The sequence below is a fragment of the Culicoides brevitarsis genome, chromosome 2 (assembly GCF_036172545.1).
Source record: "Culicoides brevitarsis isolate CSIRO-B50_1 chromosome 2, AGI_CSIRO_Cbre_v1, whole genome shotgun sequence".
Classification (NCBI taxonomy): domain Eukaryota; kingdom Metazoa; phylum Arthropoda; class Insecta; order Diptera; family Ceratopogonidae; genus Culicoides; species Culicoides brevitarsis.
The window spans coordinates 13,530,356-13,546,037 of record NC_087086.1 but is presented as its reverse complement, the minus strand read 5'-3'; the positions used below and the strand labels follow the sequence as shown (position 1 = coordinate 13,546,037).

Here is a 15,682-nt window from a genome sequence, read left to right as displayed (position 1 = left end):
ATCTAAAAAATGGCGCCAAAATTTAAAAAGACAAAGCTTGGATCTAAAAATGGCGCCAAAATGTTAAACAGAAGCTAGATCTAAGAAATGGCGCCAAATTTAAAAAGATAAAGCTTAGATCTAAAAATGGCGCCAAAATGTAAAACAGAAGCTAAGATCTAAAAAAATGGCGCCAAAATGTTAAACACAAGCTAGATCTAAAAAATGGCGCCAAAATATAAAAAGACAAAGCTTAGATCTAAAAATGGCGCCAAAATAAAAAAAAAACAAAGCTTGGATCTAAAAATGGCGCCAAAATGTAAAACAGAAGTTAAGATCTAAAAATGGCGCCAAAATATAAAACAGAAGCTAAGATCTAAAAAATGGCGCCAAAATGTTATTCTACTCGAAATCTAGCCCTAACTACACCCCTGCCTGCTATTGACTGTCAATTTTCACTACTTTTTGTTTCTCTGTCTGTCCATGGGGGGATTTACGCGCGAATTTACTGTGTTCTTTTTCGCAAAGTCATCAAACGACACAAATCCACGGGGACACACGAGTGACAAGCGAACGCCATTTTATGATGATGGCTTTTACTCTGTGCCGTGTGTTTGCGTTACATTTAATCAATATACAATTGCACTTGGAAAAATGAAATGTTGCCGTCTTTGATTGCCATATTTTTCGGAAATGAAATTCTCTGAAGGATTTATGACTGCTGGATTTGTGCGACGAAAAAGTTTGTTGGACAAAGTTTTGATTTGTCATTCTTTCCACGTTTATCATAGTTCTTTGTTTTCCCATAACTTTTTATTTTGCCTTTCAACATATTTTCACATAGAAACAATCGTATCGAACACAAATCAATAAATATCGAATTATTTGATAGCTTTTCGATATTTTTTTTTTGCCATTTTATTACCATCAAAGCGAACGAATTTCCTTTTTATCGTTTCAGTTTTCTTTTGTTTTTTTTTCGTTCGTTTATTTTTCGCTCATGCGGAGGTTTGGCAACAATTTATGTGACACTTTTATGTGTTTAAGACTTGCTTCTGAGCATAAAGTAAGTTTTGACAATCAGCTTAGTCGATAAAGGATTGCTGTGTGCGGCATGTCGTCGTCGACTTGTTCTTTTTTTATTACTTTTTGCGATAATTTTTCACATGTGACTCTTAAAGAAAAACTTTTCTGGTATTGTTGTCACATATCACGCATATTTTATGGCTGCTTTTGTGGGAATGTCTAGCGCTTGGAAAAGAGCTTCGGGTAAGACATCTTGAGGCTCCTGTCGTCGTGAATCGCATTAAAGGAAGAAAGGAAAAGTTATGGATTAAACGTGTCATAAGATATTAAAGAGGTAATAAAAGGAAAGGTTGCCGCTTTTTGAACTATGAAAAATTGGGGTTTCGCAAGCTAAATTTTTTGCGGGAAATTTTTAATTATTTTTTTCAAACATTTCTGATTACTTTTGATTCAAAATTCAAAAAAATAATGGTTTTTAGGGATTTTCTACGAAAATATTTCTAATCAAAAAAATTTTTTGAACATTTTTTTTGAAAAATTTCTTTAATAAAAATTATTAAAAAAAAAATTAATATATTTTTTTTCAAAAATTCTCAAAAATATTAAATTTAAATGATTAAAAGCAAAATTATTCAAAACTTTTTATTATTTAAAATTAATTAAATTAAATTAAATTAAATTAAATTAAATTAAAATAAATTAAATTAAACTAAATTAAATTAAAGCAAAATTATTAAAATTTTTTTTATTATTAAAAAATTACTTAAATTAAATTAAATAAAATAAAAAAATTAAATTAAAATTTTAAAATAATATTTATTATTCAAAAAAAAAAATTAATTTTTCAAAAAATAAATAAATAAAAATTCAGACATGCGAAACATAAATTTTCTATAATCTTTAATTTTTCCCTTTTCCTAGACATTCCATATTTATTTACTATTTATTGCAATTTTGTCGGAAACGCCACCGTTGTCTAGTAAACATCTATTTAATTGATGATTTATGGCACAGTTAATTTGTTTGTCGTGATTTTACCTTCGCCCATAAAATTCCTCTGCGGCAAATCGTATATTCAAATGAGGTGACTACCACTTCGGCAGTCAAAAAAGTTATGACCTACTAAAAAATTTTTTTTGTTGTTGTCAACAATGGCGCGTCTTAGATTATAAAATTACAGCCATAAACCACCCCTTTTCATCAAACGAACAAAAAATATGAAAATTAGAATACTTAACATCGTTTTTCACAAGAAGAGTCCGGAATAAAGAAGCAAGATTAATTAACAAGCTGCAGTAAAAAGTATTCCCCATTTGTGTCTGTTTTTCATCTACTGGGATCTGGTTTTTCCAACAAAAAATGTCAAATGGCAACGGTGCTTTGTAAAAAATTATTTTTTTTCTTTAAACTTAAGGTTAAATCTTTAAAAATATAATTTTTTGAGGCACTGTGAACATTATTGACACAAACGTGCCTTTTGATTAAAAGTTTTTCCGTTAAAAAAAATGTGAATAAACAAAGATAATAATAATTTTGCGAGATTTCAACAAACAGCAGTAGAAAAAAAAATCTCTTCACCTTTTTTGACCGAATTTTTTTTATGAATTAAATTCTGAATAAAATAAACTTTTTTTTTTGTGTATGTTGAATGACACTCTAGGCGATTTTTTCTGACTTTAAAAATGATTTAATTAGCAGAGATGAATGCACAGAAAAAAATATCCCAAAGGGGGTAAAAAAAATTTTTTTTTGTTGTTTACAAAAATAAAATTTACTTTCGCTGCTGCTCTTTGCTGCATGCAGAGGAAAGATAAAAACATCCGTTTAATCAGCAACAAAGAAAAAAAACACGAAAAAAATTCATCATTTGCACAAACACGAAAAACTCTTTTATCAAGCGAAAAAAAGTGGAGAAAAAAAATTAAAGTAGGCATCATTCTTCATTATATCACGCGTCGCAAAATGCCGCAAAGTTATTCCCTTATTCATTAAAGTATTACCATCACCGCGAACGATGTCGCGTCCCAATTCTCATGATTCATCTCTTAAACGCATGTAATAAGCTAATTTTCTTTTGTTCTTTTCTCTGCCGTAAACGTTTTTTTTATTCGTATCTCATACTCCCTTTTTCCGTTATAGAATTATTTTTTTATATATGAACATGTTTTTTGGTTTATGGCTCCCTCATCTCAGACAAAAAAAAAACACTCGCGATATTAGCGTAGGACGAAGTTTGACAGAGCTCACATACGCGTTCACCATTCACTTGCAGACTTTTTTTCATTTTCTTCTTCTTATTTTTTTATTATTTCTTATGCTTCAAAGAAAATGAAAAATTTTATCACAGATTTATTATCTTAACTTTTTCATTTAAAATATATTGCCCCATCAAGCATGTGCGGTGGTGCGTGTGTTTCGCGCGCGGCGTTGCTGAGCTGAGACAGATGTTTCCACATGGTCGTCTCCTTGTTTGTGTATTTTCGCCTACGGAGACTATTGTTTCGATAAACATAACATAACACAGTTTACACCTTCATAAAAGTGTTGTCTGAAAAAATTATTAGGTAGCAAGAATTTATGTTGCCTGCTAAAAATTCGATCAGTAACGAAAAAATTTTTTGAACATCTCTAAAAGAATTTTCTTTCATGGAATGAGCTAAATTGCCTGATAGAGCACGCGTTGTTGTTTTTTGCATAAATAACGGTATTTCTACTAAAAATAAATGTTTAAGGCCTCTGTTCCAAGGAATTGCGCGGCGGTGCCGACGTGAGAAAGAAGAAGAGAAAAAACGAAGGGAGAAGACGAAAAAAATTACACTGTAAAGTGAATATTTATTTAAATTAAGCCATTTTTCTTATTCACTATGCTATTACTACTTTCGCACGGATCACGTTACAAGGCAAAGGTTTTCACTTTTACTCCAACACTTTTTTCTTCCCTTTTTTTTCCCCAAACAAGAGAAGACGAACGAAGCGTGTCTATTAAAAAATTTATGCATATTCTAAAGTAAATAGTTGGAATACCAGCAATATTTTACGAGTGTTCTGTTTCTAGTTACATTTATTTGTGATGCCATAAGGAGCCCGGGATAATAGATTGTGTTGTGAAAGGCATATCTATGCAAATAGATCTCGCTTTGCACAAACTCTTCGTGTTTTATGGTTTTCCAAAAGTACAAGACATGAATTTATGGCGAAATTTATTCTGTGAAGTTGAGATCGAAATCTATTGTTGGCAAGTGAAAAATAAATGGGCTTCTTGTTGTTACTGCAAATGATGCTAAATGATGGTGTGGTAGTGCAATCCAATCAGAGCTAAAGGCACTCGAGATACGAAGATTTTGAGAGAATTTAAGGTAAAGAGACTGAATTAAGACAGAATGATAAAGGGAATATTTGACACCTTATGACTGGAAACCTTAATCAATAAACAATTTTGGTGTTTACTGAAGTTTTCGACGGTCTGATGGTACGAGGGTTAAAATATACTTATGCGGAGCGAAGAGATAACACGTTCGTTTTGTTCAAGATATCAAACCAAAGAGAGCGAGACGAGAATAAGCACGATACTTTACTTATATAGGTGATGTGACATTCAAGACATAATTACGACTTGGCCTTTTCTGCAATACTACAAGGATACCTTAAAGCATATTTTTGATAATTTTATAAAAAGCCCTTGTTGGAAGTTGTTGTTGTATTTTTTTCCATCACTTTTTTGTGTTCTTAATTTGGGCTAATTTACTATATTTTAATGTTTTTAATCACATAATCTTTTGCTCTTTTTTTAAATTGATTCAATGTTAGTTCACAAATACCACAGGTTTTTGATAATTCGTTTTATAATGCTGATCCCTTGTAAAATACTGAGTTGGTTAGTAAATAAATAAATACTGAACGTCTCCAACATGTGATATGTTTACTCTTAGGTAATCGGACAAGAGTCCTTTTACACATTTATAAGTAAAGACAAGCACATTAAAGTTTATTCCCTGTTTGACACTCAATAATTCAGTTTGTTTCAACATATCACAGATTCTAGTATACCGATTTGATTCAGTCAGTGATCTTAAAGCTTGATTTTGCACTTTTTGTAATTCATTCAAATCAGTCTCGTTGTTCCATATCAAAATTGAGCTACAATAGTCTATGCATGACCCAACCATAGATTTATATAACATCAGTCTTAGATCATAGATCATAGTTTCGTTCAGAATCCTTGAAAACACTTAGCATATGTAAGTTCGTCGAAAACATCAATTGAATTCTATTAATACAAATAATACGTTAAAAGGAAAAAATGTTGTCCCTTTTTATCAGTACAACATAATAAGGACACGAAATCTAGTATTGACTTGTCACTGTCTTGCCTATATCATTCAATTTCACTATCAATAAAAACCCCAAAAAGGGATGGAATTAAATGTCATTTTAAATATATTTTTTTCGTCTTTACTTTTTTACAAATGAAAAGCCTTCTTTTCATCATTCCTAGAAAACATTTTCCTTTTATTCGATATAAAAAAACTATTTTTGTCGAAATGTTGATAAAATTGTTGTTCATCTTTGATTGTTTCGTACTATTTTTTTCTTTTAAAAAAAGGATCTGGAATTGTTTTTGTATAAATCTCTTTTCAAATGATTCTTCATATAATTCTGTTAAATGTTTCAAGAGAAAAAAAATTCACTTAACAGAGAAAAGGACAAAAAAAGTTGTATACACAATGTTCGATTGTCAAACAATCAAAACAGAAATGTAATATCGGGAAAAAAAGTAAAACATGAAAATTGCCTTCGATTGCGAACGCGACTCTTTAAGCCCCTTTGGGAAATAATTTCTGTTGAATCCTTAAAGTACTTTTAGTGTTATTTTCGTTCAATAGGAAATGGAAAAGCTTTTGACGATAAAAACAATTGAACAAAACAAAATCGAAGAGGCTTTTAAAATACAATTTTTTTCTGGTTTGAAGAGAGAAAATAAAAAAAAAAGTCATTTATCCTGCATAAAATATGTATTCAGGAGAAGGATTTCTGTTTGCTTAGTTTCTCGTACTTTACTCTATGAGATTTTATGCAAATGCACTATTTGTCGAAATATAGACTAGGTTCTGCACAAACTTTTGAAATGAATAATTTATGTGTGAAATTGTAGTTTTTATCTGTTCTACATTTTAGTTGAGATACAAAAAAAAAATCTGTACTTACCACGATGGGCAAACTCAGTTCATGCGTCTCGTTGCCGCGCCAAATTTTGATGTACTCTTCTGTCGCCACGGGGAATCCGCTTGCTGCATTTTGTGCCGGTTGCTGTGGGAAACTTTGCAAGTCGCAGTCTAGCTGATTGATTTTCTCCTGTAAACGTGAGATCTGAACACGTGGTCGCAACAAAGGATGGAACACGGGAATTTTTATTGTCGGATGTAATGTTTCCGTGTCCGTTGTTTGTTGTTGTTGCTGTTCGGTTGCAGTATCAGCTGGATACACATTAGCCGTGATTGACATATCCACCACATTTTTATTATTAGAATTTTTATTATCATTATTATTACTGTCACCATCGGGAGTTGTGGCAGCAATGGTCGTCGTTGACGCGGATATAGCTGCGTCGTCGGCATCTGTTTGCACATTGGCAATTGTTGTACTCTTTTTATTATTATCGTTATTAATATTAATACCGTTCGTTGTTGTCGCTGGCTTCATTGTTGCCTTTTCTGCTGGTATTTGCGATGTGGTTTGCACAACTGGGTTGTTGTTGTTGTTGCTGTCATTGCTTTTATTAATGTCCGTTTCTTTGCTGTTATAAAATTTTGTGGTTGAAAATTCAGCAGATGATGCCGTACTCTTGTGCTTATTGTCGTGTACATCGCCATTGTTCGGGTGAGATTTAAACTTGGTATTAGCGAAATCGATTCGTTTTAATGTGGCACGATTAAGCACACTAATTTTTCCCTCGATTTTCGGATCGTTCTTCTTGACGCGACGCGGAATGAAACCCATGTCTTGCTGCGTGGCGTGATGATATGGAGGCGACAGGTCATCAACTTTTGGTTTTACCGTAGAAGTTGTTGACGTCGTTGTAGTCGTCGTCGTAGAAGGAGTGGTTTGAGGAACGGTTACAGCTTTCGTTTCAATCGTCGTGGGTACCGTCGAGCTCTTTGACGGCATGACGTCAAAAACAATATCCGGCCGCAAATCCATGTCATCAATTTTGAAGCTTTCCTCTATCTTTTTAATTACTTCGTCGTTCTCTTGTAACTTTTCCGTGATATCTAGTTCTTCGCGTGGCTCATCATCATTTTTCGTCGCAACCGCATCTGGTTCAATTAACTCAATTTCAATGTTAGTTGTCGCAATTTCCGATCCATTGCGATCCTCCAGCAATAAATCCTTCTTATCACTAATGATTGGCAATAAATCCATCGGTTTGAGCAGCGGATTATTATTGGCCGCCTCTTCGTCGTCATTTCGCATCATCTCCTTTTCGCGCAGCAACTTTTCATTCGACTGCTGTATGACCATTTTAAAGTCCTCCATTTTCGACGGATAAAAGTCGTCAATGTTAATTGGTTTCTTACTCGTTTTTTGTTTGTTCACAAAATCGTTATTGTTCATGACGGCGTCACCCAATTTGACATGATTATCGTTTGTAATTTCATTTTCGTGAATTTCGTTTGAAATTGGCTCGTCGTTGCTCGCAAATTTTTCAATATTAACATTTGTGGTAGTGGAAGGTGTTGTTGTTGTGCTTGTCAATTGTGGCTCCTTCGCTGTCGTGGCATTCAAAGTTTCAAGTTTTGTGGTTACCTCAGGAACAGTCGTGGTCGTCTGTTCTTGACTTGGATCTTTTACAGTTGTAACGATCGCACTTTCAGTACTACTTGGCACATTATTGAGAGTACTCGAAGCAGGAGCTATTGTCGATGCGACGACAGTAGATGAAGTGGATGTCGTCGTCGAGTCAGAAACAATGGATTCAGTTGTGGTGACTTCAACATCGTCGCAAAGTGTCACATGGGCCTGTAAAACGATGAATAAGCAGCCCACGATAAACAACTGCTGGCACTTGGATTTTTTATTGTTTGGCATCATTAAATGTTTTCTCTATGGCTCCGAAAGAAACAAACATATATTATGGAATATTTAGCAGTTTCTACACACTACTCTTGACAATCGTCCTTTTTGTGTTCTCACACTCGAGGAATATTTTTCCGTTTTTATTTATGTTTATGATTATTACAGTTGTTCAAGTGCCGCCCCGTTTTTTTGCCTTTTATTGTTTTCTTTTTTTTTATATTTCACTTTTCACATGTATATACCCCGATGTATTTTATGAAGACGTATGATGTGAACAGATTTTCCTCTCGTTCGCAATATTTTATTTCAACACAATCATCATCATCAAGTGTTTCAATGATGAAGGATTTTGTCCTTCTTACTTTTTCTTCTACGTGAAGCGAGAAAAACAGTTGTTCAGATTTTTATGATGTACTCTTCATCTGTGAAAAGTGTTTTTGTTGAGTATCCTCGTCTTGTGAAGTTTACGATGATTTCTGAAACGATAAAAAAAAACAAAAATTTTCGTTAGAAGTCGCTTTTTTTTAAAAAAAATATTTTTATTATTGTTGGAAGCCCCTTATGCACCACACGCAAAAATATGTCAAAACACATCGTCGATGATTAATTATTCATTGTCATTTTTAATAAAAAACGGAAAAAAATCATCACTCAAACAAACTTTCCTGCGTTTGTGTATGGATCTGAATATGCATGATGATAAATGATTGAAGTTCGCAAACAACACAAAACAAGACCAACAAAGAAATTTTTTTTGGGAAAAAAAGAGGAAAAACGGAAGGAAGGAAGAGCATAGGCGCCAATAATAATTCGACAGAGAACATCGTGTTTTATGAAGCGATGAGTTTGGTGTATGGAAAATATCACAAAAAATGGATGATGGATGTCATACTTCTATCAATTTTGGCGCTGGCTGGATTTAAATAATATATGAATGGTAAGTAAATAAATGTGACAAAAAAAAAGCGCGAGATTTAAAATTAAATCAAAATTTAGCAGATGTTTGATGGAAATTTTTTGGATGGAAGTCATTTAAAATTTATGAGTCTGTCTGGGAATTAATTTTTGATGATTTTCGAGTTTTAAAATATTTACCGGGTAAAAATAACAAATGAAAATTTTCAAAATGTTAACTGGGTCAAAATTTCAAAATGTTCAATGGGTCAAAAAATTACAATTTTTTTTTGAAAATAGTTTAAAAAGTTCAAATTTTCTTTGACAAAAAGTTTTAGAATTTTCACTGGGTCAAAATTCAAGATTTGCATTATGGGAAATTCTTAAGAATGTGCACTGGGGGCAAAACTTTTTAAATGTTTAAAGTTCATAATTTTCTTTGAGAAAAAGTTTTAGAATTTTCATTGGATCAATATTCAGAATTTGCAATATGGGAAACTTTTAAAAATGTGCCCTGGGACCAAAACTTAAAATTTTTGAAATATTTTTTTTTATAACTAAAATTTAATTTTTGATACAAAAACATTTTAAAAATGCGCTAAATTATTTTTTTCCTCAAATCATCATTAAAAAAATCTTTTTAAACCCATTTTAACAACAAAACACTGATTGATGATCCAAATTTTTGTCAAAAAAAAATCCATTGTTTAACGAAAAATTCCTCAAGGGATCCAAATAAAACCCAAACAAAGTTCAATCTTGAAATAAATCCCGCTTTCATCCGACATAATTTCCATACCATTAGTACGCAACAACGAAAAAAAAACGAATATTGATGATCCACGCGTAATATAACCAAAATAGCGAATCATTAAGGCACGAAGACGACGACGACGGATGTGAAAAAGAAAAAAAAGTCTGATAGATGATGATTACCTTTGATGATTTCGAATTTTTCATCGGGATTTTTATTATTATTTTCTGAGACAAATTACAGGCTAATTGTCTTGACAGTGCTTGCGAGACGAAAGATGGTGCGTGACAACAACGACGAGGGTGACGATAAAATGATGAAAACGAAAGTTAATTTTTTTTTTGTATATTGATTATTGTTATCAACACCGCTGCCTTTGCCGATGAATCACGGATAATTTGAGAAACAATCAATTGATTTAAAGCAAAAACAAAGTGGGATGAGAAAAATTTATGGGAGATGTTTTTGCAGTGGATTTGGATGCTTTGCTTGATATTCGTCGTAAAGTTGTTCAATATCCTCATCAGTACAAGCTTTGAATGGAATTTTCGGAGGACTTTTGTGGATTTTGAAGTATTTTGGAGCTTTTGGTTTAATTTCAAAAGTTGGAGGAGGATTTCTTTTCTGAAGAAGGATCTTTGGAGGACGTTTAATTGGGTTATCAAAAATTTCAGAATCATCTTTGATGGAAGAATCGACCGTATCTGATACATTTTTTGACCGATATGAGAAAATTTCCAAGGAATCTTTTACTTCAAGCAACTTCGAGGTATCAATTGGTAAAATAACGCTGAAAAATGTAAGTATCCTTATTAAAAAATAAATACCTTTTAATCCAAACCAAGCAAATTAAAAAATTCTTACGGAGGAACATGAGGCACAGAAATCAAGTCAAGCGAATCCAAATGAGCAATTAACTTTCCTTCAGGGTATCTAATGGAAGTTTCCTCAAATTCTCGGTCAAAATCCTCATCAGAAGACATTGATTCGATACATTCATTCACGTGTTCCGTCAGGTTTTGTCCGTTAATGAAAAATGAGACTATTTGCTCTAATTTTGCTTTGATGGCTTCTTTTTCCCATTTTTCTCCTTTTATGAGAGCTGTTTTATTGAATTTAGGAATTTCAGCTTGAATGTGCTTAATTATTAGTTTAATGACGACTTGTGGTGTCAATTCATCTAACAAAGGTTCGTTATAGTGTTTTGTAGAGACAGTAGAAGAGCTTTTGGAGGATTTTAATTTTAATGAATCAATTTCTTCTTGAATTTCTTCAAAGGCGAGACAAAAAAGTGGAGATTTATTGAAAGTAGATTCGTATAATTGGTTCAAAAGTGAGTCGATTTTTGCTAAGCTTGATGAATTTTGGAGACAAATTTCTTCTTGACTGCTTTCACAACAGCAAACATGGCAGTTTTTGGTAGTTAAGGTTTCACAACATTTTTTCTCATAAATTTCTTTTAGTTTTTCTTGTGTCTTGGTGATGACTTCATTCACAGCTTGTCTTAAATTTCGATCGTTTTCTTGTTTAAGACACTCAATTAATGATTTTCTTTCATTTTCAAAAGCTACTTTCAAAGCATCCAATTTTTCTTGGTATTCCTGAAGCAATTTCATCTCTAAAAATTTCATTTCTTTCTCATGTCTTTCTTTTTCCTTCTTCAACTTGAAATTTGTCTTCAAATTAGCTTCAAATCTCTCAAATTCAATTGCTTCCTGGACCGCCGTTTCAATTTTGCCCTTTTCATGTTCCGCAAATCTTTTTTCCAAAACGCCCCCGATTTCTAAAATCCCTTGATGAGTGATTGCTTTGACATGATCATAGCTTGGTATTTCCCTCAAAAGTTTTTCATTTTTTCTCGGATCAATCCAAAGCTGCTCTTTCGGTCCCTTCAAAGGTTTATCGATTCCCATCAGATTTTTCTCCACAGAGTTCATTCGATCGAATACGACTTCAGCTAAATCCTTTCCCAGCTTTTCACGAACTTCACTTTGCTTTGGAAGGCATCTCGTGTGCAACAAATGACGCCTTTTGACTATTGTTGGCATAAGATCCTGTTGCAGACAACAATCGAATATCTCAGTCATTTCAAACGAGTTGCTAGAAGACACAAAGGAAAACTGACAATAAAGGCTGCTGTTGCTGTGGTTGCGTGGACAAACATGGAGAATAATCTGGTTTTCTTTGTTTTTATGCTAGAAAAGGAGCGATAAATATAACGAGCAGCTTTATCTGCACAAAACGAGAACATCACAGAAAACGAGGCCTCAAAGGAAGACAAAAATAAACGTATTTGTTGCTCTTGGAAAACGTTTGCAGTTGAATTTCATTTCATTTATTATTAAAACACGACTTTTACAAAAGGATCGTTCAAAAACAAATAACGGAATTTGGTAGTGGTTTGTTGTGAATGGAACGAAGAACTTTATCGCATTTAAATCTTTTTCAAATAATTTCACATTTTCATACTCCTCAGTATATGAAATTTAATGCATTTTGTGTATTTCATTGTACTTTTGGACAAACTTCATGTTGAATAAGGAGTACCAAAAATTATTAATTTCACAATGAGGAGTACAAAAATGTAAAAATTTTATTTTTATCTATACGAGGAGTACAAAATTGTGAAACAAGAATAATTTCATGTAAAAATTTAATATAATCCAAAAAAAATGAATCTATTTGAACAATTAAATTGAAAGATTTTACATTTCTGTACTCCTCTTTTAAAAAATTCCCAAGTAAGCAATTTGAAAGCATTGTAAAATGGCATCAATTTGAATTTTTTGCCAAAAATTTCTATTTTAAGTTCATGTCTTACAAATTCGCCGAAAATAAGCAAAAATCTACTAATATTTTATTTAATGTTTTAGTCCATAACTTTCAAATTTCACATTTTCATTCACCTCTTAATTTGAAAGCTTTTTTAAATGTTCATAAATTCTCAGTGGTTCAAACAAAAATTGATCAAAAATAACTCTTGTTTCACATATTTGTACTCCTCGTAAAGATAAAAATGATATTTTTACATTTATGTACTCCTCACTGTAAAATTAGGGTTTGTAGTGTAAAATATATAACATTTTAGTACTCCTCATTCAAGAAATTGTTCAAAAACACATAAAAAGCTTTATACGGAGATATTTATATTTAAAATTTATTAAATTTTTCTTACTCCTCGCTTAATTTACAATTTGATACTCCTCATAACTTAGGAATTTTTTAATTAATTGTTTCAAAATATTTCTTGAAGTTTATTCTCGAAATCTTCTTTAATTTTTGAACAAATTTTCTTTTGCAACAATTTCACATTTTCGTACTCCTCACTTCACAATTTCATACTCCTCATTATTTATGAGACCTTTAAAACTCAAAATCGCATTATTTTCTCGAAATGCTTTAAAAAAAAAGTTAAAACATTTATCGAAAATGTGTTGTCCTTGCAATCGACTTCTTTCTTTTGTAATCCCTTTACGTCTCCCCTCCTGTATTTTTAACTCTTTTCCATTGTTGTGTCATGCCATCTCAACACAAGTACCCTTTTCTCGTTTTCTTTCGCTTCAGTCGCACACAATTTCTCGTACTCAGCAGCAAAGAAGCGACAAACATGTTTTCAGCATTAACTCATTTGTTGTTTTTCTTGATGTCATTACTTGCTCTCCAAGCGGATATATTTCTGTTGTTTATGTTTAACCTGCCGTATGTCGTGCATGTGCGAAAAAGGTGCTTCACAATATTTGTTGTTTTGATGACGAAGTACGTTGTTAAAAGGGGAAAAATGTCGGAAACAAGGTGTCACTTGTGCAAACATTGCTCGGAATACGGAGTGATAACAACGTTAATAAATACGAGAAATGCGTTCGTGCGTGCTTCTTATCATAAAAATTTTTTTTTTCAAAATCTGGTCGAAAGTTGGAATGAACAATGCGATAAAATATTATGCCAATTCGAGCGTTTGGAGCAAGAAAAATAAAACAAATCTCTTTAATCATTCTCTTTGATCCCTTTTTTCTCGGCAGCAAGGCAAATGATGATGATGATGAACAATGCCCATTGTTTCTTGCGTCTTCTACGAAAAATTACCTTTGAATGTCGGAGACAAGAGAAATCATTGCGAGAAATGGAAGAAAAAGGTAATAAAGGCACAAAACCCATTTTTAAAGTTAAAGACACGTGATATGGGTAACTTTTTTGGTCCGAGAGCGATGCTCGTTCATCCAAGTCGCTTTATTGTCTCTCAGTTGAAAGAGGTTCAATTTTATAAATTATATGGCTTTACGTGTCCATCATAATTAAAGGATCAACCAAGGAAGGGATCAGAAATGACAAGAGATATGTGAAGTTAATTTTTGCTTGATTTTTTGTTTTTTTTTGCCCAAAATCTATGGGATTTCTGGTTGTGACGTACTTTCTCTTTTGACATACGGAGATAGAAATTATTTGAGAAGAGTCGGAAGAAAATTAATTACGAAGTGAAGAAGCCACTACAGAGAAAATGAGACGTATAAAAGATGATAATTGGGAAGAAGTTGTTTGAGTTATAACCGTAATTGTGAGAAATTGTTTTCTTTGAGGATTGTTTTTTTGTTCATTTGTGATGGTAAATTATCTGATATTTGATCGTGAAAAAAATCGAGGACATTTAAAAGGACTAACGGAAAATTCCAAACAAAAACTATGGAAAATTTTAATTTTTTGCGTTTCTAAGAAGATTTTTTATCATTTAATTCAAAATTTTTAATTTTTTAATTTTTTAAAAATGTAAGTTTAACACAAACATTTAAATAAAAATAAATAAACATTTTTTTAAAATAAAAAAAATAAAAATAATTAAATAAATATTATTAAAATACAAATTAAGTATTAAAAAAATTAAATAGATATTGTCTTAATTAAAAATATTTTTTAATGAATATTTTGTAAAATAATTTTATTTAATATTATAAGCTTAATGAAAATTTATTTTTAAAATATTAATTCAAATTTTTTTACAAAATATTCATTAATTTATAAATTAATTTAATTAATTTTTATTTTTCATTAAATTTATTTAATAATTTTAAAATTTATTTAATATTTTAAATAAATATAAATAAATTATTAATATTTTTATTTTTTAAGGTATTTTATCAATTTTGAAAATTATTTTAAGTTATCCCTTTTAATTTTGGAAGTTATTTTAATTATTTAATTTATTTTAATTAATTTAAAAATTAAATTACATTTTTATTTATTTATTTTTTCTTGAAATTCTATTTATTCACAAAAAAATCAAAAAAATATTTTTATTTCCATATAAAAAGTTAGAAACTTATTTTTTTTTGTTTTAAAAAATATTAATTTAAGAAAAATATTATCTTAAATAAAAATATTTTTTCAATGAATATTTTATAAAATAATTTAACTTTATAAAATTTAACTTAATGAAAATTTATTTTTTAAATATTAATTTAAATTATTTTACAAAGATTCATTATTTTTTAAAAATTTATTTGATATTTATTATTTATTTATTCAATAGTTTTTAATAATTTTTTTTAATTTTTTTTTTAATTATTGAAAATTTAATTAATTTTTTTTAAAATTTATAATTTTTTTTATTTATTTTTTTTTCTAAAAATTTTATTTATTCATAAAAAAATTAAAAATTGTTATTTTTATATAAAAAGTTAGAAGCTTATTTTTTTTTTGTTTTAAAAAAATTTCCAAAGTTATGATTGACACCTGACATTAACATTTACTTTATCATTTAATTAAATTAACCTTGAAAATATTTAAATCAAGAAACAAAATGTGACCCCAAAGCCAACGACGTTCAAAGTTCCTCGACAAAATATTTGTCCTTTGACCTTTTTCTTTGTCCTTTCACTTGCGAAACTTGACATCGCAGACAATAATCGTATCGAATGGTACAACAAAGAATCCACTCATGCGACGCACAATTCCAAAATAAAA

The 15,682-nt window shown here is 30.8% G+C and overlaps 1 protein-coding gene across 1 annotated transcript in view; it reads right to left on the bottom strand.

Annotated features, from left to right (window-relative positions):
* The window catches only part of LOC134829307 (uncharacterized), a 118,712-nt gene that overhangs the window by 65,230 nt on the left and 37,800 nt on the right, over nucleotides 1–15,682 (bottom strand). The window contains exon 4 of the mRNA XM_063842337.1: nucleotides 6,211–8,555. Coding sequence (XP_063698407.1) covers nucleotides 6,211–8,094 — 1,884 coding nt within the window. The 5' untranslated portion in view covers nucleotides 8,095–8,555. The remainder of the gene's footprint in view (nucleotides 1–6,210; nucleotides 8,556–15,682) is intronic.